Source organism: Euleptes europaea, chromosome 1, assembly GCF_029931775.1.
Source record: "Euleptes europaea isolate rEulEur1 chromosome 1, rEulEur1.hap1, whole genome shotgun sequence".
NCBI lineage: Eukaryota > Metazoa > Chordata > Lepidosauria > Squamata > Sphaerodactylidae > Euleptes > Euleptes europaea.
Genome location: NC_079312.1, coordinates 13,826,218 through 13,851,357, shown reverse-complemented (window position 1 = coordinate 13,851,357; position 25,140 = coordinate 13,826,218). Strand labels below are relative to the sequence as shown.

At 48.4% G+C, this 25,140-nt stretch overlaps 1 protein-coding gene across 1 annotated transcript in view; it reads right to left on the bottom strand.

Annotated features, from left to right (window-relative positions):
* Nucleotides 1–13,313, bottom strand: part of LOC130493533 (zinc finger protein 665-like) — a 32,312-nt gene extending 18,999 nt beyond the window's left edge. The window contains exons 1-9 of the mRNA XM_056867299.1: nt 13,193–13,313; nt 12,709–12,816; nt 12,031–12,120; nt 11,313–11,408; nt 10,597–10,704; nt 6,159–6,248; nt 5,349–5,450; nt 1,349–2,125; nt 171–928 (exon numbers count right to left, since the gene is read on the bottom strand). Coding sequence (XP_056723277.1) covers nt 171–928; nt 1,349–2,125; nt 5,349–5,450; nt 6,159–6,248; nt 10,597–10,704; nt 11,313–11,408; nt 12,031–12,120; nt 12,709–12,816; nt 13,193–13,313 — 2,250 coding nt within the window. The remainder of the gene's footprint in view (nt 1–170; nt 929–1,348; nt 2,126–5,348; nt 5,451–6,158; nt 6,249–10,596; nt 10,705–11,312; nt 11,409–12,030; nt 12,121–12,708; nt 12,817–13,192) is intronic.
* Between the last annotated feature and the right edge of the window lie 11,827 nt (nt 13,314–25,140).

Here is a 25,140-nt window from a genome sequence, read left to right as displayed (position 1 = left end):
CATCCAGAGCCGGGAGCTGATGTCCCACTTCTACCCCTCCCTGGCCCACACAGAGGACTTCCATCTTCAATAGATTCAGTTTTCCCCCTATTGTGACTCCTTTGGTGATGAGTAAGGGCAGTATTCCAACTGAAACTTTTCCCACACTCCAAGCATTTATAGGGCTTCACTGTGGCGTGAATGCGTTGATGTGAAGTAAGGTAGTCTCTCCGTCTGAAGCTCTTCCCACATTCCAAACACTGATGTGGTTTCTCACTTGTGTGAAGCAGGAAATGTAACTTCAGGCTTCCACTTTGACTAAAGCTCCTCCCACACTCTGAGCATTTATATGGCTTCTCCCCTGTGTGAATCCTTAGGTGACTCGTAAGGCTGGTGCTGTGCCTAAAGCTCTTCCCACACTCTGAGCATTTATGTGCCTTCACCCCTGTGTGAATTTTTTGGTGACGACTAAGGTTTGAGCTGTATCTGAAACTCTTCCCACACTCTGAGCATTTATAATGCTTCTCCACTGTGTGACTCCTCTGATGTAAAGTGAGGCTGTCCTTCCAAATGAAGTTCTTCCCACACTGTAAGCACTGATATGGTTTTTCCCCTGTGTGACTCTTCTGATGTCGACTAAGTTTCGCTTTCATACTGAAGCTCTTCCCACACTCCAGGCATTTATTTGGCTTCACCCCTGTATGAACACTTTGATGTCCAATGAGGCTTTGCTTCCTACTAAATTTCTTTCCACACTCCAAGCATTTATATGGTTTCTCCCCTCTATGTCTCCTTTTATGTATATTAAGGCTTGATTGGTGAGCAAAACTCTTGCTACAATCAGAGCATTTATATGGAGTCTCCCCTGTATGAAGTGGTCGATGAAAACTTAAGCCAGATCCACTACTGAAGCTCTTTCCACATTCCAAGCATTTATATGGCTTCTCCCCTGTGTGAGTCCTCTTATGTTTATTCAGGCCGGATTTCCCAGAAAAGCTCTGGCTACAATCTGTGCATTTATATGGCTTCTCCCCAGTATGAGTCCGATGATGTCTAGTTAAGTACATACTCAGAGAGAAACTCTTTCCGCATTCCAAGCATTTATATGGCTTCTCCCCTGTGTGTATCCTCTTATGTTGATTCAGGATTAATTTTCTTGAAAATCTCTTGCTACAATCTGAGCATTTAAATGGCTTCTCCCCAGTATGAATCCGTTGATGTACGGTTAAATACGTACTCCTAGAGAAGCTCTTTCCACATTCCAAGCATTTATATGGCTTCTCACCACTGTGTAGCTGGCGATGTATTGTAAGGTTTCCGCTCTGACTGAAGCTCTTTCCACACTCCAAGCATTTATATGGCTTCTCACCACTGTGTAGCAGACAATGTAATCTAAGGTTTCCACTCTGACCGAAGCTCTTCCCACACTCCAAGCATTTATAAGGCTTCTCACCACTGTGCAGCAGGTGATGTAATCTAAGGTGTTCGCTCCGTCTGAAGCTTTTGCCACACTCCAAGCATTTATATGGTTTCTCGCCACTGTGTAGCAGCCGATGTAATCTAAGGTTTCCACTCTGACTGAAGCTCTTCCCACACTCCAAACATTTATATGGCTTCTCACCACTGTGTAGCAGGCGATGTATTGTAAGGCTCCCGCTCTGACTGTAGCTCTTCCCACACTCCAAGCATTTATATGGCTTCTCACCACTGTGAAGCAGGCGATGTAATCTAAGGTGTCCGCTCTGACTGAAGTTCTTCCCACACTCCAAGCATTTATATGGCTTCTCACCACTGTGTAGCAGGCAATGTAATCGAAGGTGTCCACTCTGACTGAAGCTCTTCCCACACTCCAAGCATTTATATGGCTTCTCACCACTGTGAATCCTTTGATGTATTACAAGGCCTCCATGCCGACTAAAGCTCTTTCCACACTCCATGCATTTATGAGGTTTCTCACCTGTTTGGATTTTCTGACTTTTCTTATCACTGGCTTTTCTCTGCTTCCTTTCTGCTTCCTTTTTCCATCTCCACTTCTTTTTGGCTCCCTGTTGATTCCCAGGTTCCTCTTCTGCCTCCAGATCCTCCTCTTTTTCTGCAGACACCCCTCCTGGTTCCCTCTCATTCTCTGCCTCCAACTCATCGCCTGCTGGAAAAGAGAGACAGAAATCAAGTAAGACCCCAGGGAACAAGCACTGAGGAGGAGCACTGGTTAGCCTATAAGAGCTTCTGCAATTTCTAACCAGAAGCCAAGGACTCCTGGATGGGGACATGGACCAGAGCAGAGGGCCAAAGCAGGTGGGGAGGGGAAGGGATTCCGTCTTTCATTCCCTTGCTCTTGAAACCATAAAAAAAGAACAGTTAATAAACATTCAGCTTCACTTATTTCCTATTATTACTATAATAATAATATTTATTGGTACAGTCAATCAGACCAGTAAAAACTATACAACAATAAACCTCGCATGAACAATGTAAAAGAGCATTTTTAAGAAATGAGACATATTTATATAAATTTTAAGAACACTTTACATAAAAAGGGATGGGGGTAGAAAAAAAGTGCAACAAGTACCAATAGCATCATTCTAGCAGGAGTCTACGAAGCTTCATAGAGACCGCACAAAATTTGGCAACCTGAGTTGTAACCTGGGGGTTCTCGCCGCTTAACAATTTCCCGGTCTGGGAATCTTACCAACAATGGATAAATCATTTCAGCACGAGCATTTTCATGAAGAGGGCAGAACAGTAAGATGTGTTCTGTGGTATCAACTTGCCCACTGCCACACAGATAAAATCTTTGAGCCCTGGGGATTTTTTTATAATGACCCTCTAGTGAGGCTGAGGGCAATGCTGAGCATCTGGCAAGTGTGAATGCTCTTCTATGTCTATTTGCTTCAAGGGAAAGCAAATATGTGGCTGGTGCCATCAGGTATCTAGTTGTGGCTGAAGAAATAAAGGATGGTGTTCTAGTCAAGTCTAATCGGCGTCCAATGTCCTTAACTCTCTGTTTAACTGATGTTATAGCCTGGTCTAAGCTTAGTTCTAATATAGAGTGAGTAGAAAAACCTAGATGTGCTAATTTACTTTGGACACTTGCAAACCATGACGAGTGAAATTTGTCATGTAATATCAATGACGACAATCCCTGAGGGTTTTTGTTAAGTTTGAGCCATTTTATGATGGATGCCGTACAGATCCTATCCTCCACTCTAAGCATCCCTGTTTCCAAGTGAACCACAGAATTAGAAACACATTGGGGAAGCTGGAGAATGGTCCTTAAAAATTTAGATTGAACCCTCTCTAAGGAGGCTATGCATGTTTCAAGGTATCTGAGCAATACATAAGTTGGGCCAAGGTCTTTGCAGTTAATAGTTTCAAAGCAGCTGGTATAAATTGCCCACCCTTGGATCGATGAAATTTAAGTATGGAGTTCACAGATCTTTGGCCCTGATCAGCTGCATGCTTGCAGTGGGCACTCCTAGATCCAGATTATTGGATAATCACTCCTAAATACTTAAACTTAGTAACCTGTTCAATTTGCTAGTCATTTATTTTCCAGGTTCTAACTTTGGGACGCTTACCAAAGACCATGACCTTGGTCTTTTGGTAATTTATCTCGTGGAAATATTGTCGAAGGCTTTCACGGTCAGAGTTCATTGGTTCTCGTAGGTTATCCGGGCTGTGTAACCGTGGTCTTGGTATTTTCTTTCCTGACGTTTCACCAGCAGCTGTGGCCGGCATCTTCAGAGGAGTAACACTGAAGGACCTCCTTCAGTGTTACTCCTCTGAAGATGCCGGCCACAGCTGCTGGCGAAACGTCAGGAAAGAAAATACCAAGACCACGGTTACACAGCCCGGATAACCTACGAGAACCAATTATCTCGTGGAGTTCCCTGGCACAATAAGTGGCCAGTTTCCTTAGTGCTCTCCTAAGTCCTATCGGGGTTCTGGAAAGGAGGACCACATAGTCTGCATAAAGCAGTATAGGGATTGGTCGTTGAGCCAAGGTTGGTGGATGAAGATTGGGATCTTGAAAGAATTTAATTATATCATTGATGTAGAAGTTGAACAGTGTAGGGGCTAATATGCAGCCCTGTTTGACACCTTTAGAGGTCTTTATGGGGTCCGAAAGGTGACCCTGTTTGCTATATCTCACTTGGAGATTGGTGCCTTGATACAGGGCTCTGAGGAGGATTAAATGCCTCCAGTCTATAGATGTACGTTCAAGCTTTTCCCAGAGGCGCTCTCTCGAAACTGAGTCAAAAGCCGCTTTAAAATCAACGAAAACGGCAAAAAGTGGAGCAGGGCTAACTGGAGCATATTTCTCCGCCATATGTTGAATGACCAGACAGTGATCCATAGTAGAAAAGATAAAAAGGTAAAGGTCCCTTGTGCAAGCACCGGGTCATTCATGACCCATGGGGTGATGTCACATCCCGATGTTTCCTAGGCAGACTTGTTTATGGGGTGGTTTGCCAGTGCCTTCCCCAGTCATCTTCCCTTTACCCCCAGCAAGCTGGGTACTCATTTTACCGACCTCGGAAGGATGGAAGGCTGAGTCAACCTTGAGCCAGCTACCTGAAACCGACTTCCGTCGGGATCGAACTCAGGTCGTGAGCAGAAGCTTGGACTGCAGTACTGCAGCTTACCACTCTGTGCCACGGGGCTCCTACATAGTAGAAACCCCTCTCTTAAACCCAGCTTGTTCAATCCCAATTAGCTCTTCCTGTTCTAGCCAGGAAGATAATTTGCCTAAAAAGTGATTTGCATATATTTTGCTGGGGATACTTAAAAAACTGATCGGCCGATAGTTTGATGGATCGTCCCGACATGAAAAGCTGTGGCTGGTTTTAATGGAAATGGCTGTGCCACAACATCTGATCGTTTTGATGCGCAACCTGTATTCTGGACAACTCGAGCCCCCAAGCCCCCCCATAGTTTACGCCTATGCTGCCACACATTCACATAGGCCTCTTGAGCCTTGTCTCTGGGGATTTTTGATCCCTTGGAGAGTGAAGGAAGAAACTGGAGGCTTGTTTCTGTACAGGAGGTCTGCCTGGATGCCAGAAGTCCCCTTGTTTCATACTGAAAACTAATAAAATATTGAGCAGCATCACACTGACAGCTGAGGCCTGGCTTGTTTTGCTTCCGGGGGGGATGGGCAGGGGGGAACCTGCTTTGCTGTAAAAGAAAACAAGGTGGGGTCCATGGGGGGGACAGGAAATGGGGAAGGTATGAGAAGGGGTAGGGAACTTACTCCCAACCCAAATCTCCCCCTCAAGGATAACGTACTCACTTCAGGGCACAAAGAAGAGACCATTTTGGGCTCTGTCTCTTCTATTTCCCCAACAGGAAAGGATATTGACTCTCACCTCGCTCATCTGGGAAGGAAATGTTCTCTTGAGATCCTCCGGGTAAACTCTCCTGCGCTTCTTTTGAGGCAAAGCCTTCCTCTTCCTTCAAGGCCTCATCATCTATGTGAGGAGGAGAGAAAGAGGGAATTTTTGATCTATCAAGAGAGGAAAGGAGAAAATTTTTCTAGGATGACTCAGGGAAGACTGGAACGTCCTACAGAGAACATGGTCCTTTTTCAGGCTTCATGTCTGGACCAAAATGGAGGATATCATGATACAGAAGAAAAACTCAGAACAGGACATCACAGTTTTTCCCAGGTCAAATTAAAAAGGATCCCCGTTTTCAGAACCCTGAAGGGTCCCCTCCACAGATCCGAAGAAATACCTGCTGGTAGTTTGACTTCTTTAAAGTCCTGGACAAAATCCTCTTCCTTTTTCACTAGGCAAGAGAGGTTGCCACCATTAGGAATCAAGGATCTTCCTATGCCTGGGGAAATGTAAGAACACAGCATTTATACTGGACTTTTCTTATCTACAACTGCACATAATCAAGTTTTGAGAGGTATATCCTATGCTTACATTATCGTTGCAAGGACAAACCATAGTGGATTTTAATTTGGCATTGGCATGACTTCACAGTACTTTTGCCAAACTTTTGGGTCTTCCTTGGCTCTTATTTGGGGTTTCCCAAACCTCCTTGGGCTCTAACTTTCCTAGAAGATTGTATCCAAATGGATTTGGGGGAAGTCAGACAAAAACCCAGAGCAGGAGAAATCTGTATGATCTCATTTCTCAAACACTTGAGGATCCCCACAACAATGAAGGTACCTGCTGGCAGCTCTGCTTTCTCCTGGACAAACTTCCCTTCCTCTTTCACTAGGCAAGAGATGCGGTCCTCTCTGGGAATAGGAACTTTTTCTGAAATTTAGGAACAAATCACAAGAAACTGACCTTTCCTTCAACCCTTTTACACACTTCAGATAATTTAATGGGTATTTTCATCACCATCATCAAAATTTATTTCGATAACATAAGAACATAAGAAAGGCCGTGCTGGATCAGACCAATCAAGTCTAGCAGTCTGTTCACACAGTGGCCAACCAGGTTCCTCTAGGAAGCCCACAAACAAGATGACTGCAGCAGCATTATCCTGCCTGTGTTCCACAGCACCTAATATAGTAAGCATGCTCCTCTGATCCTGGAGAGAATAGGTATGCATCATTAGTATCCTTTTTCACTAGTAGCCATGAATATCTCTCTCCTCCATGAACATGTCTACTCCCCTCTTAAAGCCTTCCAAGTTGGAAGCCATCACCACATCCCGGGGCAGGGAGTTCCACAATTTAACTATGCGCTGTGTGAAGAAATACTTCATTTTATCTGTTTTATCTGATACAAAATCAGCTCCAGAAGATTAACAATTGGTTAGAATAAAAATAAAAGTAAACATATATAATGTGGTAAATATAAAACAGTAAATATAAATTGAGAGGGCAACAGAGAAGTATAAAGCCCTCCCCCATCAATCAGGCAAAGCTGCTAAGACTTAGTTGCATGCCCACAATTAAAATTTAGTGATTTTATAAATTATCTCCTGGGAAGAATCAGCAAGAAGGAGGCATAAAATTATTCAGATCTTCCCAATATGATTGGCAAAGCTGGAGCTATATACTGATGTCGAATATCTTTATAAAATGGGCAAGACAGCAGAACACATTCTAAGGACTCTACTTTCCCAGTATTACACAGACGGAGTCGCTGAGAAAGCGAGACATGATGGTATCTGCCTTCCAGAAGGGCTGATGGTAAAGCATTAAAACGTGACAGTGTAAAAATCCTCTGATATTTGGGGATCTCAAGGGACTTAAGACAATCTGCTCATTGAAAATATTTGGTATGCTGCAAAATAACTGGATATTTCTGTATCTGTGCCCCGCCTGATTGTAAGGCATGAGCCCAAAGCAACTATTTAATATTTTCTTTTGCTTTTTGGAGCCCAAGGTGCAATAGAACTTGGCTCCTGGAGTTTCTCCTCAACTGCTGTTAGCCAGGTTGAGTGGTATCTGTGGGTAAGGATCAAGGGCACTAGACCCTTAGGATTGAAAATAAGTTTGAGCCAGTAGGTGAATGCCAGTAACCACATCCATGTCTCCAAAGAGATTACTCCACCCTCTAGTCTGAGAAGGGCAGTTGAAATGCATCAGGGAACTCCAAAAATCTTTTACAGGAACTTAAGATTGTACAGCTTCCAGTAAGTGCCTTTCCTTGTACGTACAGAGCTGGGAGCCATACAGGATTTGGGTAATAACCTTTCCTTGAAAGACCCTGATTGCTACAGGGATAAAAGAGGCCTCTTTTGGGAAACAGAATCATAGGGTTGGGAGGGGCCATGCAGTCCATCTAGTTCAACCCCCTGCTCAATGCAGGATCAGCCTAAAGCATCCCTGATAAATCTTATAAAGGCGGAGGCTGTTCTATGGGTGGTCTCTACTGCATGCAATGCCTGAGCTCTCCAATGTACCATATTTTTCTGTGTATAAGACAACACTTTTTTCTTTAAAAAATTTCCCCAAAATTGGGGGTCATCCTATACACAGAAGCCGGCTGCTGCTGGCCCCGCCCATCAGCAGCCAGTTTGAACAGGGCAACAGGAGTCTTCTGCCCCTCCCTCTCTTCCCCGCCTGTCAGCTGATGGGCGGGGAAGGGAGGGGACTGCAGAAGAGTCCTGTCGCCCTGTCCGGCCCGTGTCCAGTGTTCAAACCGGTCGCCGCCCACCCAGCCTTGTTGGGTGGGCAGCGACTGGTTTGAGCACCGGATGCCAGCAGGCCTCTTTGGCCGCTTGCTCTGTTCCTGTCAGCTGTCAGGTGGGGAACAAAGCAAGCAGAAGAGTCCTGTTGCCCTGGCCGCCGGCTGTTCAAACCGGTCGCTGCGGGTGGACCGGGGGGGGGGGGTGACCTGGACGCCCAGGGCGACCGGCCTCTTTCCCTGCCTACTTGTTCTCTTCCCATGGGAAGAGAGCTAGCGGGGAAAGAGGCTGGTGGCCCTGGCCAGCGTCAGGCGTTCAAACTGGTCGCCGCAGGCACCTCCCATCAGCTGTCGGGTGGGGTAGGCAGCGACTGGTTTGAATGTGGACACCGGCCGGCCAGGGCCACCAGCCTCTTTCACCCCCACGTAAAAGACGACCCCTATTTTTTCCTTAATTTTAGGTTCAAAAAAATAGGGGTCGTCTTATACATGGGGGTGTCTTATACACGGAAAAATACGGTAAGTATTTTCTATACTTACATGAGGGAATGAATTTGAATTTGTAAGCCTGCCTTATAGTGAGTCAGACCAGTGGTCTACCTAGGTGAGTTCAATGGTCAGTTCTCACAATGGCGGGATTTGAGCAGTGGGGCCTCAGGGATCTGTGTTGGGACCGGAGCTTTTCAACCTGTTCATCAATGACCTGGAGTTGGGGTTAAACAGTGAAGTAGCCAAGTTGGCAGATGACACCAAATTATTTAGGGTGGTTAAAACAAAATCGGACTGTGAAGAGCTCCAGAAGGATCTCTGCATACTGGAAGAATGGGCATTAAAATGGCAAATGAGATTCAATGTGAGTAAGTGTAAAGTGATGCATATTGGGACAAAAAATCCCAACTTCACATATACACTGATGGGATCTGTGCTGGCAGCGACAGACCAAGAAAGGGATCTTGGGGTGGTAGTGGATAGCTCAATGAAGATGTCAACCTAGTGTGCGGCTGCTGTAAAAAAGGCAAATTCCATGCTGGCTATAATTAGACGAGGAATAGAGAATAAAACTGCTGATATCATACTGCCCTTGTACAAATCTGTGGTGAGACCACACTTGGAATACTGTGTACAGTTCTGGTCACCACACCTAAAAAAGGATATTACAGAGCTTAAGAAGGTGCAAAAAAGAGCAACCAAAATGATTAGGGGACTAGAGCAACTGTCCTATGGGGAGCGCTTAAGACGCTTAGGGCTGTTTAGCTTGGAAAGAAGGCGGCTGAGGGGAGACATGATAGAGGTCTATAAAATTATGCATGGTTTGGAGAGAGTGGACAGGGAGAAGCTTTTCTCCCTCTCCCATAATACTAGAACACGGGGTCATCTGCTAAAGCTGGAGGGTGAGAGACTCAAAACAGATAAAAGGAAGTATTTTTTCACGCAACGCATAGTTAAATTGTGGAACTCCCTGCCCCAGGATGTGGTGATGGCTGCCAGCTTGGAGGGCTTTAAGAGGGGAGTGGACATATTCATGGAGGAGAGGGATATTCATGGCTGTTAGTTAGAATGGATATTGGTCATGCTGCATACCTATTCTCTCTAGTATCAGAGGAGCATGCCTATTATTTTGGATGCGGTGGAACACAGGCAGGATGGTGCTGCTGCACTCTTCTTGTTAGTGGCTTCCTAGAGGCACCTGGTTGGCCACTGTGCGAACAGACTGCTGGACTTGATGGGCCTTGGTCTGATCCAGCAGGGCCTTTCTTATGTTCTTATGTAAGTGGTTCTGCCAGGTGTCAGTCAGAGAAAGGTCTTTCCCAGAAACTCCTCCCTGAGATCTAGCCACCGGAGATGCTAGAGGCTGAGCCTGGGATCTTCTGCAGGCCAAACAGGGGCTCTAACGCTGAGCTATGGCCCTTTGATACCACAGAAGGCTGTGATATCCTGATGTTATCACACACAGGAAGGAGGAAGAAACCAGAGCTGCAGCTGCTCTTTCTTGGAAAAGCATCTGCTGCCCTGTCTAGTTGGTTTCCAAAGTGGCTACTCTTCTGGAAGTTGCACACAAGAAAAAAAAGGTAAAGGTAGTCCCCTGTGCAAGCACCGGGTCATTTGTGACCCATGGGGTGATGTCACATCTCGACGTTTACTAGGCAGACTATGTTTACGGGGTAGTTTGCCATTGCCTTCCCCAGTCATCTTCCCTTTACCCCCAGCCAGCTGGGTACTCATTTTACCAACCTCGGAAGGATGGAAGGCTGAGCCAACCTTGAGCCAGCTACCTGAAACCAACTTCCGTCGGGATCGAACTGAGGTTGTGAGCAGAGCTTGGACTGCAGTACTGCAGATTACCACTCTGCGCCACGGGGCTCCTACATAAGAAAAAGGCCACAATAAAAACAGGACATCTTTTACTCCGATTGTGTCCTTCATTGGACAAAACTGAACAGGTGGAGCTCCCGTGGAAAAAAAAAATCTAAGGAATACCCTGAAATGGCAACTTCACTGTTTCACTTCTCCCAATCCTTACCTGACAAGAGGGCGCTTGCGCCCCTTCCCGATTCCTCAGAGCTCTGGAGGAAGAACATCTTCCTTGGATGCAGCTCAGAATCCAGGACTTGACCAGGAACCCAAAGTCCTTCCAGGGAAAAACCCAAAACATGAAATGATGTAGTCATTCCATAAATGTTTGCATGCCAAGAATATGCCCACACCTGCTTTAGGAGGGGAAAGCTATTTCTAATACTCAGGCTATCGGCAAGATACCTGAAATCGGCAAGATACCTGAAATGAACATCAAGCTGTAAACAGACACAACACTAGAAGGAATGCAAAAAAGGAGAAATCCTGGGATGAGGCAGTAGATTTTTCAGAGGAGTGGAGTGAAAAGCTGGGACATCCTGTCTGTTTTCCAGGGTTGTGATGGTAAGAGATGGTCCTGTTGAGGGGAGGATATTCAAGTGCAGGAGGCAGAAGAGCCCCTTGTTGGTCTTCCAAATGACCAGAAAGATATTCCCTGAACTGCAGAACAGTATGGGGCTTCCAAGTCCCAGCCCTCTTGGGCCCACTGAGTGCGCTGAGGGCATCTGACGGTCCAAGATTTTCCTGTATTGCACAGGGGGGTTGGATTAGATTACCTTTGGGGTCCCTTCCAGCACTGTGTTTCTATGACTTTCCTGTGAGAAATTACATAGGATAGCACTTTTCAACACTAGCGGGTCCCCCTCTACACATCCAAGGAAGTACCTGCTGGTAGTTTGGCTTCCTCTGAATCCCAGACAAACTCCTCTTCCTCTTTCACTACCCAAGAGCGGAAGTCATCTTTGGGAACAGAAGATCCTTCTGCAATTGCAGAACAAATCAAGAGACCTTTTTTTCTTATATACACTACAGATAAACTAATGTTAGTGGGTGTTTACTAAAATGGGGGCTATAAAATTGGAGACCCTGACCCAATCTTTACCAAACGTACGGGTTCTTGTAAGGAGAGCCATGGGCTGCTAAGCTGAACATTTGAAGAAGAAGAGTTGGTTTTTATATGCTGACTTTCTTTACCACTTAAGGCAGAATCAAACCAGCTTACAATCACCTTCTCTTCCCCTCCCCACTACAGACACCCTGTGAGGTAGGTGAGGCTGAGAGAGCGTGACTTGCCCAAGGTCACCCAGCTGGCTTCATGTGTAACAGTGAGGAAACAAATCCAGTTCACCAGATTAGTCTCCATCGCTCATGTGGAGGAGTGGGGAATCAAACCTGGTTCTCCAGATCAGAGTCCACCGTTCCAAATCACTGCTCTTAACCACTACACCATGCTGGAGCCTCTACCTCAAAAAAACATTCTGTCCAAGCCCCTCAAAGACTAAAATAGACCTATGTCAGACCCAAGAATCAGGCAGAGAAAAATTTCCCAGTATAGGAAGCCTATGGAGAATCTTTGCGGCGCTCGGGGGGGTGGGGGAAGTACCTGATGGCATTTCGGCTTCCTTGGAGTCCTGGACAAGCTCCTCTTTCACTATGCAAGTGTGGTAGTCATCTTTGGGAACAGAAGATCCTTCTGCAATTACGGAACAAACCAAGAGGAAAAGACACTTTTTTCTTATATATACTTCAAATAATCTAACGTCAGTGGGTATTTACTATACTTGCAAGGGGAAGAATTTGAATTTGGGAATCGGTCTTATAGTGAGTGAGACCAGTGGTCCATCTAGCTAAGTACCTACTCTGACTGGCAGAGGTTCTCCCAGGTGTCTGGCAGAGAAAGGTCTTTTCTGGACGCTCCTACCTGAGATCCATACACTGGAGATACTGAAGGCTGAACCAAGGACCTTCTGCATGCAAAGCAGGGGCTCTAACCACTATAAACCCTCTGCACAGCAGAAGGTTGTGATATGGAGAACTCATCACATGGGGGGCGAGAGAAATCAGACCTGCAGTTACTAGTTTTTGGAAGAGTTGTGCATTTCCTGTCATGGGCTCCAACATGGCTTCTCTTCTGCAAGTTCTACCAACAATAAAAACAAGATGCATTTTACTCGGATTCTGTCCTTCATTAGACAAAACTGAACAGGTGGGGCTCCCCCAAGAAAATTCTAAGAAATACCCTAAAATGGTGACTTAGTTGTTTCACTTCCCCAATCCTTACCTGACATGAGGACAGCTGCACACCGTCCCAATTCCTCAGAGCTCTGGAGGAAGAACATCTCCCCTGGATGCTGTTTAAAGTCGAGGAATGGCCCAGGAACCCGAAGTCCTTCCAAGGGGAACAGAAAGTGTTGTGAAGGCATTTAGTCATTCCACAAACGTTTGTGCACAAAGAATATGCCCAAACCTGCTTTGTGAGGGGAAAACTATTTATAATATTCACGCTACCTACAAGATACTTGTCCTGATATGAGCACGAAGCTGTAAACAGACACAACACTAGAAGGACTGTGAGAAAAGGAGAAATTGCAGGGTGAGACAGTAGACTTTCCAGAAGTGTGGAGTGAAAAATTGAAATGTCTATCTATTTTCCAGGTGAATGAGAGTAAGAGGGAATCTTGTCAGGGGAGAGGATATTCAAGCTGCAGGAGGTTCCTTCCTATCTTCACCGTACACGTTCAGGATAAAAGGGCTAAGGTCCTTACCCACAGAAGCAGCAGACTCGTAATTCTCCTGCATGACTTCCCAGTACAGAGTTCTTTGGGCTGGATCCAACAGAGCCCACTCCTCAGGTGTGAAGAACACAGCCACCTCCTTGAACGACATCGGGGGTCTCTGAAAGGCAAATATTAGGGGAGAGGCCTGATTTCCAGAAGACAGTCCATTCAGGAAAAAAACCCTATAGACTACACAAAGTAGCTGCAATTTAACAAAAAAATCAGACTCTGAAAATACTACCTTGCCTGTTTCAATCTAGCAATACACGGAGGTGGCATTTTCACATAATGATTCTTCTTTAAACATCTTTGCTTGAAAAGGGGGTTCTGCGCTACTCCAAAGCTTGCATCCAGTGGGGCTAAATAGACTCACCATATCTTTGTTCTATCCCTCCTCCCCAACTCAGCTAAAGTATATTCAGACCAAACTGTGATCTTTGAAAAGGGAAAGGAGAAATGTGGGGCTCGGAACATTGAACACAAAATATTGTCGAAAGGCTTTCACGGTCAGAGTTCATCGGTTCTTGTAGGTTATCCGGGCTGTGTGACTGTGGTCTTGGTATTTTCTTTCCTGACGTTTCGCCAGCAGCTGTGGCAGGCATCTTCAGAGGAGTAACACTGAAGGACAGTGTCTCTCAGTGTCAAGGGTGTAGGAAGAGTAATATATAGTCAGAAGGGGTTTGGGTTTGAGCTGAGTCATTGTCCTGCAATGTATCAAAGGTAACGTGCTAATCATTGTCCTGTAAGTATCAAGATAATGTGCTAATGAGGGTGTGGTATGTTAATGTGCAACCATTGTATCCTGAAGTGATCTATTAACATGTGGAATCCAAAGCTAACCCAACCCCCTTCTGACTATATATTACTCTTCCTACCCACTTGACACTTGAGAGACACTGTCCTTCAGTGTTCCTCCTCTGAAGATGCCGGCCACCGCTGCTGGCGAAACGTCAGGAAAGAAAATACCAAGACTACGGCCACACAGCCCGGATAACCTACAAGCACCAATTAAACACAAAGATGCTGCTTCTTTGAGGTTTCTAGGCATTTGTGCTTCTTGTCCTGACTGCAGTCTATGAAGCCTCTCCTCGAGCCGCATCTCAAAAGACGTGGGGCTGAAAAAGAGCCACGAGCTGCAGACAGGTTTCTATATTACAAGGGGTGGCCGGATGTCACGTTTAAAGAAATAAAGGGGGGTCATTAGAAATTAGAATAAACTCAGGTTGGTGATATGAAACTTATATACAACTGCGTTAAAGACGCAAGCAATTTTGTTCTGGAAGCCTGTGTGTGTGTGTGTGTGTGTGTGTGTGTGTGTGTGTGTGTAAGTAATTTTGTTCTGGAAGCCTGTGTGTGTGTGTGTGTGTGTGTGTAATTTTGTTCTGGAAGCCTGTGTGTGTGTGTGTGTGTGTGTGTGTGTAATTTTGTTCTGGAAGCCTGTGTGTGTGTGTGCGCGCTCTGCACAGGCTCCCTCCCTCCCACCAGCTGTTTCCTGCTCTTTTCCTTTGTTTCTCCTGCATTCAATGCATCCACAAGTCATCCCCGCCCATCCGCCATTGTTGCACAAGATCTCTTGGGTGGGTGGGTGAGTGGGAGGGGGATTTAAAAACTCACCATTCCTTGCAAGCTGCAATCGCCAAACTCTCCCTCCCAGTGGGGAAAACGCGGCAGAGGAGAGCCCCGACTTAATTCCATACCGTTTCCCTAGAAATTTGGAAGAAGAAAAAAGGGGGGTGGGTGGGATGTTTTCTCCCTCCCCTTAATTTGTCCGCGCTGTCAAGGAAATGCAAGACCGGCCGCTTGCCGGCTCGCAGGGGCTCCTGGGAAGTGTAGTCCCCACCCCGGGAGCAAAATGCAATGGTCAACCCCGAAGCTCGGTGCAGGAAAGGCCTCTCTTCCCCGTCCCCCCGGGCTCCTGCCCCGCTCGAGACCTCCTCCCTCGTTGCAAGCCCTGCAGACCAAGCCGGGGAGGCAAGGCAGAGGGAGTTGGGGAGGTTTCGTCTGGAGAAGAGGAAGGATGCGATTTGCTCTCTTTAAGCATTTGAAGGGAAATTTGACAGTTCAAAACTTTCTATTCCTTGGCTCCACCATCAACCCAAAGGGAGACTGCAGCCAAGGAATCAGAAGGCGATTGAGACTGGGAAGGGCAGCCATGCAGGAGCTAGAAAAGATTTGGAAGTGTAAGGAGGTGTCCCTGGCCACCAAGACTAGATTAATTCATGCCACCGTATTCCCTGTTACTATGTATGGGGGTGAAAGCTGGACAGTGAAGAAAGCTGATAGGAAGAAAATAGATTCCTTTGAAATGTGGGGTTGGAGGAGAGGGTTACGGACTCCGTGGACTGCCAAAAAAACAAATCAGTGGGTTCTAGATCAAATCAAGCCTGAACTGACCCAAGAAGCTAAAATGACTAAACTGAGGCTGTCGTATTTTGGTCACGTCATGAGACGACAAGGGTCACTGGAAAAGACAGTCGTGCTAGGAAAAGTGGAGGGCAGCAGGAAAAGAGGAAGCCCCAACAAAAAATGGATTGACTTAATAAAGGAAGCCCCAGCCTTCAGTTTGCAAGATCCGAGCAAGGCTGTCAAAGATAGGACATTTGGGAGGACTTTCATTCATAGGGTCGCCATGAGTCGGAAGCGACTTGACGGCACTTAACACACACACAAGCATTTGAAGGGCTGTCACTTAGAGGAGGGCAGGGAGCTGCTCCTGTCGGCAGCAGAGGGTAGGGTTTGCAATAGTTTGCAATAGTGGGTTTAAACTGCGGGGAGGAAAGCTACCGGCTGGACATTAGAAAGTTTTTGCAGTAAGAGTTGCTCAGCAGGGGAATCGGCTACCCAGGGAGGTGGTGAGCTCCCCCCTCGCTGGCAGTCTTTAAGCAGCGGCTGGACAAACACTCGTCGGGGATGCTCTAGGCCGATCCTGCTTTGAGCAGGGGGTTGGACTAGATGGCCTCGATGGCCCCTTCCAACTCTATGGCCACTTTTGCACGGTCAATTTTGATGCTCGCTCCAAGCTCTTTTTTAAAATGTGACTTTGAAAATGCCTATTCAGTCTTTTTTTAAAAAAAATTTTTAATTTTCTTATTAAGTCATTTAATTTCAATATTGTCATCTTCAGAGTTACATAAAATAAAACAATTTCAAACTAATCAGCCTAATCAGTATTGACTTTTCTGACTTCCCCTCTCCCCTCCTCTATCAAATTATTATCTATATAATCCCCTCTGTATGTTTTCTAATTCATTATATCATTTCTATAAACTACATATACTTTAATTATTGAATACTTCATCCTTTCAACATTGATCAGTTGAATTAGATTAAATCATGGCCTTTAACATTTCCCATGCCTATTCACGGTCTTGACACAAAAGGAGAAATTCCACCACCACCCACTCGTTTGCTCCTTTGTTCCTGTTTGCATAGCCATTAGCATATGCATAGCTAACGTGCCTCTGTTGTTTTGCATGGGTCCTTGAGGGGGATTCTTTGCGGCCAACACCAAAGGTCACGTTAAATGGGCTCTTTAGTAATGCGAAGCAGGTATGCGCTGGCTTCGCAGTCACTTCCAGAATGACAGTTCAGTGTGCAAATTCAAAAAAATATGCAGGGCAATTCAGCCTGGAACACACTGCTAATTACTATGCAAAAATGGCCTATGATTCTATAAGCTATTCCCATGGGCAGCTGGTCTCTCATTCCTCAGGACATTGGTGTGAGAGATCCCCCTCTCTGAGTTTGCTTCTCCAAATCAGTTGCTCAGACGTTGATACAGAAACAATAGATTTATTGAAGCCTTCAGGAGATGAGACAGGCACAGGTAGAAAGTTGCAAGTGAGGGGCTATACGGGTTTACAGAATATATTGACTCCAGGGCACTGGGGCACTGGGGTTCACACTTATTGTTATGGGAAGTTACAAGCTTGGCATAATACAAAACATCAGACAGATCCCAGGAAGTCTGGGCGGCTATCACACTTCCAAGGCCGCATCGGCCTGAGGGAGTACTGGCAGGAAGAACAGCGGGGGGGGGGGAAGATACATGGGCCATCAGGCCTGGCGCCTGAGACCAGAAGGTGTGAACTGCTTTTACGAGTTCACTGATAATACAGCAGGTGATGGAAAGCAGAGACACAAAGACAGAGACCCTCACATTCTGCCCCCCTTAAGGCCCCCCCCCGGGGTCCCCGAGAGGACGAGGCTTATCGGGATAAGCAAGGTGGAATTCCCGGACTAAGCGAGGAGCCGCCATGTGGGGTGCGGCCACCCATTCGTCATGAGCGGAGCCAAGGTTTTTCCAGCGAACAAAGTAAAACAGTTTCCCTTTCTTCCATTTGGAGTCTAAAACCTTGGATATTTCCAAATGGGTGTCCCCTCCTACTACGGTAGGAATCTCGTGTGCGGGAGGGGGGTGGAACTGGGGGGCTGCCACATAGGGTTTGAGGAGGCTTATATGAAAGACTGGATGGACTCCTTTCAGAGTTTTTGGGAGGTCCAGTTCCACAGTAACCTCGTTGATTACTCTGGTAATGGGGAAAGGTCCCACATAACGGTCGCTCAGTTTTTTGCAGGGGCGAAGAGAGCGGAGGTTTTTGGTGGACAGATAGACTTGCTCCCCCACCTTGAGTTCCCATCCCGGAGACCGGTGTTTGTCTGCTTGTTCCTTGTACTTGCTTTTTGCCCTTTCCAGATTTTTGAGCAACCATGGCCAGGTGGATTTAACCACCTGAATCCACTCCTGAAGGTCAGGGGTAGACTGGAGCTCTGGCGAGACGGGGGCAGAACCGAAAGGGCCGAAATCCGTCCCGTATATAACTTGGAAGGGACTAAAGCCGGTAGAGGAATGAGGTGCATTGTTATACGCATATTCGGCAAATGGCAGCAGGTCGACCCAGTCGTCCTGGTGGAAATTTACATAGCAACGCAAATAACATTCTACCACCGCATTTACTCGTTCTGTTTGACCATCCGTTTGGGGGTGATAGGCGGAAGAAAGGCCCTGCTCTTCCACTCCCATTAACTTTAGGAAGGCCCGCCAGAATTTGGCAACAAACTGGACCCCCCGGTCGGAGAGGACCTTCCTCGGGATCGAGTGTAGCCTGAGGACGTGTGTGATGAACAGTTTAGCTAAGCCCTGGGCTGAAGGAAGGCCTGCACATGGAACGAAGTGAACCTGTTTGGAAAAGAGGTCTGTGATAACCCAAAGAACCGTTTTTCCCCGACTCGGAGGTAGGTCGGTGATAAAATCCATGGCGATGACTTCCCAGGGACGGGAGGGGCTCTCAAGCGGTTTGAGAAGCCCTGGGGGTTTTCCCATCCGTTTCTTGGCTGTGGCGCAGGTGGGGCAGCTGCGCACATACAACTCTACATCAGATCTCATACCGGGCCACCAGAATTGTCTTCGAACCAGGTGAAGCGTTTTTATGAAACCAAAATGACCCGCTAGCCTGGCACCATGTACAAGTCCCAATACTTCCTTGCGAAGAGAGGAGGGGACGTACAGTTTCCCCCCTTGCACCCACCAAGTGTTGGTACGTTCCAGACCAGTGGGGAGGAGATGATGCTCCTCCTCCTGCAAGGAGGCGTCCCGGAGTCGCTGTTGGAAGGCTTCCGGGATGCCTTTGAGTGTAGGGGGGGTCTCCGGTGGTCGGGCTTGGGACCGGGTGGTGACGGCTAAGCTAGGAACTTCCCCTCGCTGCTCGGGAGTGAACAGGGAGTCGACTGGGCGATCGAAATCGTTGCGATACTGGGGAAGTCGTGACAAAGCGTCGGCTAGGGCATTTTCTTTGCCAGGGACATGTCTGAGAGTGAACCGGAACTTAGCGAAAAATTGGGCCCACCGAACCTGTTTGGCATTGAGTTTTCTAGCCCCCTTGAGGGCCTCAAGATTCTTGTGATCGGTACACACTTCGAATGGCAGTTCGGCCCCTTCCAAGAAGTGTCGCCATATGGTAAGGGCATGTTTGACCGCTGCTGCCTCCTTCTCCCAAATGGCCCAGTTGATTTCAGACTGGGAAAACTTCTTGGAGAAGTAGGCGCATGGTCTCAACCGTCCCCCCTCATCCCTTTGCAATAGGGCCCCGCCCATGGCTACATCCGAGGCATCCACTTGCACCACAAAAGGCTTGGTGCAATCTGGGTGAGCCAAAACGGGTTCGGATGAAAAAAGTAGCTTCAAACGTTCAAAAGCTAGCTGGCACTGGGGGGACCATTGCAAACGGGCTGAGGGAAGCGCGGCGCTAGCCCCCTTGTCCTTGGTACGCAACAGGGCAGTGAGGGGAAGCGCAACTTGGGCAAAGTTAGGAATGAAGTTCCGGTAAAAATTGGCAAACCCCAAAAACTGCTGAAGTTGGCGGCGGGTAGTGGGGGGTTCCCAGTCCCGCACTGCCTGGACCTTGGCGGGGTCCATTTCCAACCCTTGGTGGGAGATCACATACCCCAGAAATGTAATGGAGGGTTGGTGGAATTCACATTTGGACACCTTAGCATACAGTTTGTGCTCCCGCAGCCGCTGGAGCACCTCTCGCACTAGGCGCACATGGTCTTCCATGGTTTCAGAGTAAATAAGGATGTCATCGAGAAATACCACCACCCCCCGAAACAGCAAATCATGCAAAACCTCATTAATTAATTGCATAAAGACACTCGGAGCCCCCGAAAGTCCGAACGGCATGACTAGGTACTCAAACATCCCAAAACAACTGGAAAAGGCCGTTTTGGGTTCGTCTCCTTCTTTGATGCGAATGCGGTGGTAGGCTTCTACCAAGTCCAGTTTGGTGAAGATTCGGCCCTCCTTTAATTGTGCTAGAAGGTCAGGAATAAGAGGGAGGGGGTAAGCATTAGACTGGGTGACTGCGTTCAGTCTGCGAAAGTCAATACACAGTCTTAAATCTCCCGTCTTTTTCTTTACAAAGAAAGCTGGGGCTGAATAAGGAGCCTTGGAGGGGCGTATGAAACCCCTCGCCAGATTGACATCCAGATAGTCTCGCAACACTGTCTTTTCACTAGGGCTCATGGGGTAAACCTTTCCCTTAGACAGTTTGCCTTCCCCTACAATCTCGATGGCACAGTCCGTTTCTCTGTGGGGAGGCAGTTCGTCGCACTCTCTAACATCAAAAACATCAGTAAATTGCGAGTACTCAGAGGGTAATTGAGGAGAGACTGGGGCGGGGGACCCTACCAGTGCGGCGGCTGGAGTCCTGAGTACCCGTTCCTTGTCATGCAACCCACAGGGGTTTTCGGGGAAGGAAAGCACCCGTTTAACCCAATCAATGGAGGGATTGTGCCCCCTTAACCAGTTCATCCCTAACACCACAGGGGTTACAATAGGGGCGATAGTGAAATACAACCGTTCCCAATGTTCCCCCACGGACATAATCACGGCTGCAGTTCTGTGGGTCACCGGGCCCCGTTTAAAGTCACTCCCGTCCATTTGGGAAAAACGGAGAGGTCCCGGAAGCCGCTTGCGCCGGACACCCAACTTCTTGGCAGTTTCCTCATTTATCATGGTGCGGGCACACCCCGAGTCGACCAACGCGGGGACCTCTAACGGGGGACCCCCTTTGGGTAGGGACAGATGGACACGCACAAATACATTGTCCTCTTGGGCGCTTACCATCGGTGGAGCTCCTTGCACAACGATAGGGACGGTCTGCTGCGGAGCCCCCTCTACAGCAGACCGACGGCGTTTTTTGCCGGCTGTTCCCACTCTTCCTCCTCGCTGGAAGAGGGGGACGGGGTAGTGGCCTCCGGGGAGCCGTCCGAATCAAAGACGGTATTTGTAATCCGGGACCCCGATGGGACCGTAGAGTCGGATGCCCCATCCTGGGGACGTGCGTGGAGAGCGGAGGGTGCGCCGGAGCGCCGGCTCAGTGGTCCACTTCTGCGGCGAGGCTGGCTGTCGGCGGCCGGTTTCGTCGGCTCGGCCTGGGTTTGGCGGGGAGGGGTCGGACGGCCTGAGCGAGAGGGGCATTGCGATGCAAAGTGACCCTTTCCCCCGCAGATCAGGCAGACGCCGGCCTCGAACCGCTTGCGGCGTTCCGCGGCCGAGAGGACCCCGCCACCCCCTTGCCGGAGTTCCCGGCCACGGTCACCCCGGGGCCTGGGGTCTCGCCCAATCCGTTGCTTGGACAAGTTCAGGAGTTGTTTGCGATTCTCGATGTCAGCAGCATGGCGAACCCAACCTTCCACATCCGGGGGGTTCCCTTGCATGAAGGCCCAATGTTGGAGGTCTGGGTTGAGACCCTCCCTGAAACATTGTACCAAGGTAGCCTCACTCCAGTCCAGAATTCGGCTAGCCAGTGACTGGAACTCACTTGCATACTGCGCCACCGACTTAGTCCCTTGGCGCAGTTGCATCAGGGAGGCTTTAGCCCGCTCACCTAGAGTCGGGTCCTCAAAACGGTTTCGGAGTGCTACCATGAACTCGTCCAGGGTTCGCAGCACCGGCGAGCGGAGTTCATACTGCAACACCATCCAGGCAGCCGCCTCCCCTTGCAGTAAGGAAGCCACGTACTGCACCCGGGACTCCTCAGAAACGAAGGTTCGGCCTTGTTCCCGCATAAAAATGTCTACTTGGACCATAAAAAAGGTCAACTGGTCTCCCGACCCGTCATACGTGACTTTCAGGTCCCGACGGGCCGGGGGGGCCGGGGTTGCGGGCGGAACTACCGGCGCCCCGTCTGGGGGAGCACCGGCTGGAGGTTGCAACTTCAGCGCATCTAGGGTCGTGGCCATCTCACCCATTACGCGTTGCATGATCTCCATCTGCTCCTGCATAGCCCGGCGGTCTTCCTGCCACTGCTTTCGTTCTTCCTCCATGAGGGCCTCTTTGCGGGCCGGGTCCCCTTCGAGTCCCGTGCTGGGGAAGGCCAACCGGCGATCCTTCGCCGCAGTCCGCGAGAGCGACCAGCCCTTGGGAGAGTCCAGCCAATAAGTAAGCCCCCGGGGACGTCCGTCCCGATCTTGGTCGGGGGCGCGACCCTTCGGTTTCTTTGGCTTGGCTCCCTCCTCCTTCGGGTCCGGCTTCTCCGGCTCGTCCGGTTCCTTGGGGGCATCGGGGTTAGGGGTGGTGTCCTCGTCGGCTGACATTCTGTCCAAAGCGGTACAGCTGCAGTCCGAGAGGCAAGGACTTGCAACTTAATGTGAGAGATCCCCCTCTCTGAGTTTGCTTCTCCAAATCAGTTGCTCAGACGTTGATACAGAAACAATAGATTTATTGAAGCCTTCAGGAGATGAGACAGGCACAGGTAGAAAGTTGCAAGTGAGGGGCTATACGGGTTTACAGAATATATTGACTCCAGGGCACTGGGGCACTGGGGTTCACACTTATTGTTATGGGAAGTTACAAGCTTGGCATAATACAAAACATCAGACAGATCCCAGGAAGTCTGGGCGGCTATCACACTTCCAAGGCCGCATCGGCCTGAGGGAGTACTGGCAGGAAGAACAGCGGGGGGGGGGAAGATACATGGGCCATCAGGCCTGGCGCCTGAGACCAGAAGGTGTGAACTGCTTTTACGAGTTCACTGATAATACAGCAGGTGATGGAAAGCAGAGACACAAAGACAGAGACCCTCACAATTGGAAGAGAATGTAATGGCCAGGAGCACAGGTGGCTTTAAAAGGGGACTAGACACACTCATGAAGGAGGTGTCCATCAGTGGCTTGTTGCCTAAAGGGAACCTCCATATCCAGAGGAAGTCAACCTCTCAATACCAGTGCTAGGAGGCTAAATGGGGGGGATAAGCTCTGGCTTCTCTGCCCTCTTGCTGGCCCTCCAAAGGAACTGGTTGCCCACTGAGATGCTGGACATAAATTTGCCAGCCTCCAGATGGGGCTGCCTGGAGTCCTCCTGGAATTACAACTGATCTCCAGACTACAGAACAGCAATTAAAGGCCGGGGACTGGTGAGCTGGTGTGATGCTGGTGGGTTGACATAGAGCTGCCAAGTCCCCAGTGGAGCAGGGGATCTCCACCCCGGGCTCCCATTGCCCACTGCCACTCTAAGCAGCAACAAGGGAGGAATTTTTTAAGTCAGCATTGCCAGAATCACAAAGTCACTTCCAGGGAAAACCTAGAAGGGATGGCAGATAGCTCTAGGAATCAATGGAAAGTGGCAATTCCTAGAGCTACTCGCCATCACTTCCAGGTTTCTCCTCCGAAATGACATCATCACACCGGGTGACTCCATTTCCCCAACCACATCCGTCCCCAACGGTTCAGCCGGTTGCCAGGCTCTGCCTGGGTTGCTTAGCTTCCGAGATACAATGAGATCAGGCTAGCCTTGGAAGTATCCAGAGGTGGGAGTTGAAGGGCAAGAGCCAAAAGGATCCTGGCTCTTGATCTGCAGCCTGTGACCTTCACGGTGCACCCCAGTGGATCCAAGACCATCATCCCTGGCTCTTCATCCCCATTTGAACTGCTCTCACCCATACGTAGCTCCCAGAGAGAAATCAACTGCTGATCAATGGGAACCCCATCCAAATTCCAATATTTTGGGAGACGAACCCCAACCCTCTTATCGCTTGAGATGGAAAACAGGAGTTGAAGATCTGCTGTGGCCAGTAGAGATTGCCCTGTCGAGAGGAGAGCCTCTCACCCCCCCAAGTCCCATTTTGGAGGAAATACTAAAGTTAAGGCATATAGAATTAAAATGGTTTCTGCTGTTTAAACTCACTCATTTTCATCACTTGCCTCCTTTTGTGTTTTCTTTCCACAGGTATTCAAAAGCAGCCCACAATGTGATTAACAAAAACACAGCAAAGAGATTAAAACCACAACTTGACCAACATAACCATCACTGTAGATTTAGAAATACAGAAGCCAGTGCCCCCACCCCCAAAAAAAGACAGAACTGGGGGGGGGGGGTTTCAGAGATGAAGGAAAAATCCAGCTCCTGCTTTATTCGAGGAGTTAAACAAAGGGCCTGAAAACGGAGAGGCAAATGGGTTCGTGCAGCAAAGGAAGTATCATCTCAGTGGCAGAACCTCTGCTTGGTATGCAGAAGGTCCCAGGTTCAATCCCTGGCATCTCCACTTAACAGGATCAGGCAGGAGGTGATGGGAAAGAATCTCTGCCGGAGATCCTGGAGAGACACTGCCAGTCTGAGTAGACAAGGTTGACTTTGATGAGCCAAAAGGTCTGACTCAGAAAGGCAGCTTCATATTTGTTCACAACGTACCACTATACTTTCTCCTGCCCCTATCAAATTTTAACCCAGTTCTTCCCCAAACTGACTGCAGTGAATGAGGAGCAGATGGGGCATAAAGGTTATGATGACTGACCAGCCCTGAAGTTGTTTTTATAACAGCATGAGGATTTGAACACAAGTATCCCCCCACCCTAATCTGACACCTAACCACTGGTTCCAGATGTACTGTTGAGATTTCCTCCTCAAAGGGAAAAGAAAATCACAGCTCTGGAGAGTCAGTGTTGTGGTGGGACAAAGTCTGGATGCCGATGGGTAGACTTGCCTCTCCCTCCAAAAGACAACATGCCACAGAAGTGGCCCCTCCCGACTGGTAAGGAAGATTAGATGCCCCAGAGAAGTCAAGGGATCTGGCTGGAGAAGGAGGAGAAGAGTTGGTTTTTATATGCTGACCTTCTCTACCACTTAAGGAAGAATCAAACAGGCTTACAGTCACCTTCTGCTCCCAACAAGAGACACCTTGTGAGGTAGGTGGGGCTGAGAGAGTTTGGAGAGAACTGTGACTAGCCCAAGGTCACCCAGCTGGCTTCATGTGTAGGAGTGGGGAAACCAAGCCGGTTCACCAGATTAGTCATGTGGAGGAGTGGGGAATCAAACCCGGTTCTCCAGATTAGAGTCCACCACTCCTAACCACAGCACTTCTGTTTGGGTCCCTGTCTCCAAGGCACTGGTCCTTCCAAGACCAAGGTCTCTGTGATTGATAGTCCCTCCATATACACAC